Consider the following 3,885-nt stretch of genomic DNA (forward strand, 5'->3'; position numbering starts at 1 on the left):
GATTTGAAATTTGAGGGTGGGCCGGTGGGCTAATCTGGGCCAACAATTTCAAAGTTATTATAAGAAATTAGTAATTAAAGTTTGCTTAATTAGTTAATTGGAATATGTGTAGACCATAACTATCCGAAAATTTGTGTCTCTCGTGAAATTATTCGTATTCTAAAGATATACAAACATATAGGGAACCGAATTTATTGACTATTAAACAATTGTGGATGAAGGAATTTCACTTGTCTGAAGTTTTGTTTTTGCTTGCTTTTAATCGCCACTACTGGGACTCCCTTCGAAAGAACGTGAAAATTTTACACATCTCCATCTGTTGAATGGTCCTCTCTATTTAATTGTTTGTCTGTTTTTTTTCTACAAACTAATACTTTTTGATTCATCTCTACAAAGATGAAACTTAACGAATCTATGAATATAATTTTTTATGTATTGCTGTAAAATTTTGGGAGGCGACGAGCAATATTTTGGTAGGGTTTACGGATTATTTTGAGGGGGTTAAGTTTGAAATTTGGGGGGCTATCCCCCACTAAAGGCCTAGCGACGACACTGTGAAAATGGGGGAGGATTCGCCGTACCATATACACTCTGGCTATTCAAGAGAGAGGAAAGGGAGTCGGTGCGGGCAACGATGAGTCTACAGACGCGAGCTTTGGCGATTTTGCCCTTAGGTCTATTGGTTTCTTCTTAGCTACCTGGTATCTATGAGATTAATAGTTTTACCCGAATTGTAATAGTAGTAGAGGTATTTATGACTGAAGAGAGAAAGTAAGTAGGGAGTTGGCGACATGTGATTCACTTTGCCACGTACCCATATATTAGAAAATACTTAGCTAGGATAAAGTTTATTGAAATTGGAATATCGAGAGTATGTAAACGATGTGGTGTAATTATGGGCTAGGCCATCTTGTTCTTAAAAATCCCGAAAGACTAGTGCTCTTGAGAAAGAGAGGTCGATGACACTGCTCGTACTGCGTGAAGCCAAGTGTTCAAGATAACCATCTCGTGGCTATGTACCAAACCAGTCTTATATACGGTTGCCTTAGAGTATGGAGTGTCTTTAGCGTTGCTCTTAGCTTGGAAATCAAATCTCTCTGAATATTGTAAAAACATTTTAGATCATTGAATGAACGTGAATGAAATCACAAAAATGGGATTTGACAAGTTCAGTAAGTAAAACCATTTTTCATTAAAAAGCAAGCTACTTCTTACATGGATGAATTCAGTCTCAAGACCAACGATGAAATATATCAGTATGGCCGTTCTTCAAGCCTATTGAAACCTTGACGTTGTAAGCTGTAACCGAGTAGACACTAATTTCTTGGATGCCAGTTTCATAAAAATATAAGAACATAAAGTAGTTACGATCATTTATTGGAATGTTTCGCCCATTTAAATTCATAAAAACTGAGAAGCCGGACTCGGATGAGGTGGAAAATTTGGAAACATGTTCAAACATTTTAGTGAAATGGCCAATCATCATTAAGAATGATGATGACGAGACTAGCACTTCTAAAGAAGCGGATTCGGTTCATCCCCCAGCGGTTGAAATTACGGAGAATCAGGGACCAAGGAAGTTATCCCCTTTAATGAATGGAAGACAATCACACAATGCTAAGAAGCCTTTTAAATGTGACATCTGTGGCTTGTCGTTTCATCATAATTCACATTTAACAAGGCATAAGGTGAGACACTCATCTGATCGTCCATTTAAATGTGAAGTGTGTCAGATGACCTTCAAATTTAAAAAATGTTTGGTACGACATAAAATCATACACTCTACCGAACGTCCATTTAAATGTCAAGTGTGTCAGATGACCTTCAAATGGAAAAGTAGTTTGAAAGTTCATCAACTCACGCACACGTCCGAAGGTCAATTTAAATGTCAAGTATGTCAAATGACCTTCAAATGGAAAAGTAATTTGACAGATCATCAACTCACGCACTCGTTCGAACGCCCATTTAAATGTGAAATGTGTCAGAAGACCTTCAAAGCGAAAAAGTTCTTGGCACAACATAAACTCATACACTCATCTGATCGTCCATTTAAATGTGAAGTTTGTCACATGGCATTCAAACGCAATACTAGTTTGGCATCGCATAAAGTCAAACACTCGTCCGAACGCCCATTTAAATGTCAAGTGTGTCAGAGGACCTTCAAAGGCAAAAGGGACTTGGCACGACATAAAGTCATACACTTGTCCGAACGTCGATTTAAATGTGATGTGTGTCATATGGCATTCAAACGCAATTCTGATTTGGCATCGCATAAAGTCAAACACTCGTCCGAACGTCCATTTAAATGTCAAGTGTGTCAGATGACCTACAAATCAAAATATTATTTGACAAGTCATGAACTAACACACACGTTCGAACGCCCATTTAAATGTCAATTGTGTCATATGGCCTTCAAAAGGAAACTTACTTTGACAACACATCAACTCACTCACATGTCCAAATATGATTTGTTTAACTCTAGTTGCAAATCACAATATGACCTTGGCTTGAAATGCCACAAATGTTCTGAATGCTATAAAACCTTTAAAAGATTGCGGACACTTAATGCTCATAAGGCTCATCATTCTTCAGCGCGAAAATTTAGATGCGAAAAGTGTGATAAATCTTTCAAAAAGAGGTCGAGTCTAAATTTGCACGAGGCTAGACACTTGGAGGATAAACCATTCAATTGCCAACAGTGCGAGCGTTCTTACCAAAATAAATATTTGTTAAACAAACACAAGAAAGAAGTTCATATGACAACTAAATCATTCCAATGCGACTTATGTGACGCAAAATTTAAAACCAAAGGTAGTTTAAATCTTCACAAGATTTATATTCACCAGAACGAAAGGCCCTTTTCTTGTGAAAAGTGTGGCAAATCCTTTAAAACCCCTCACACGTTAAAGAATCACTTAAAAATTGTGCATACTATTGAGAGACCGTTCAAATGTACGGAATGCGGTTCAGCCTTCAAATATGGCTCGTATTTGAAAAAACATAAATTGTTACACTGCCGTGCTAAATCTTTCAAGTGTTCTAAATGTAGTATGTGTTTCCCTTCCGAAACATCTCGTCGGGCACACGAGGCATCTAATCATTTATATGACAAATATTTCGAAACTTCGCGAAGATATGAAAACTCTTCAAGCACTGATGTGAAACCTGTCATTTACGAGTGCTTCATTTGTCAAACCGCTTTTGCAAATGAATACGATTTGTTTCAACATAAAGGTACGAGATGTTCCCTCCAAAACTTCAATGTGCGAGCTTCCCATGTTGTATTGGAAAGGTTATCTCCGAAGCAACTTGCAGATTATGGTGTTTTTTCATATCCACGATTGAAAATCCAGATCGAGGACTTCGCTATTAAAAAGGAACCATTATAAACACAAGCTTTGTTTTTGTATACTAGGCCTACGCATTGAGTCAAATAAAAATACTTCTCATGACATGTAAAATTGTAGTCTCGGATGATGCCAAATTGTTTCTGTTACCTTAAACAGATTAAAGTTTACAGAGCCGCATTGAACAGGTTAGTTGACGAAAGGAAAGTCTTATATCCAGGTAACAAGTTTTTGAAAATATGTAATTTTCAATGTGACCCACGTTTCATGCGATCTTGCACTTAATTGAAAATTTCAGCTAACATAACATTATACCTTAAAAGAACGGCCTTTTTGTTGATATTAAAGAAAAATAAATGATCTCTTATTACAAAATAATTAGCATTTAATTAGTCTTAAAATCGAGGACTACTGTGCCGCCATTGGTTTAGTGGCGTCTGCTAAACTGAACCCTTGCCTCTCTCAGCCTGTGAGAGTTAATCAATTCCGTAAGATTAAGTGGTTCGGTTTAACAGACGCCACTTGGTCATTTATTTTT

At 37.0% G+C, this 3,885-nt stretch overlaps 1 protein-coding gene across 1 annotated transcript; it reads left to right on the plus strand.

Moving 5' to 3' along the window:
• The first annotated feature begins 674 nt into the window (after positions 1–674).
• Positions 675–3,461, plus strand: LOC149618877 (uncharacterized). The gene is made up of 2 exons (XM_089854059.1): positions 675–1,172; positions 1,230–3,461. Exon 2 carries the CDS (start codon positions 1,383–1,385, stop codon positions 3,387–3,389), a length of 2,007 nt encoding a protein of 668 aa, XP_089710185.1. The 5' UTR covers positions 675–1,172; positions 1,230–1,382; the 3' UTR covers positions 3,390–3,461.
• The last annotated feature ends 424 nt before the right edge of the window (positions 3,462–3,885 follow it).

This window comes from Phalangium opilio, unplaced genomic scaffold (genome assembly GCF_054372755.1).
Source record: "Phalangium opilio isolate 3A_F unplaced genomic scaffold, DU_Popi_V2 ptg000209l_1, whole genome shotgun sequence".
Classification (NCBI taxonomy): domain Eukaryota; kingdom Metazoa; phylum Arthropoda; class Arachnida; order Opiliones; family Phalangiidae; genus Phalangium; species Phalangium opilio.

What these genes read in the sequence shown, in the direction of transcription:
- LOC149618877 (XM_089854059.1), top strand. Translation starts at nt 1,383, where the DNA reads ATGTTTCGCCCATTTAAATTCATAAAAACTGAGAAGCCGGACTCGGAT.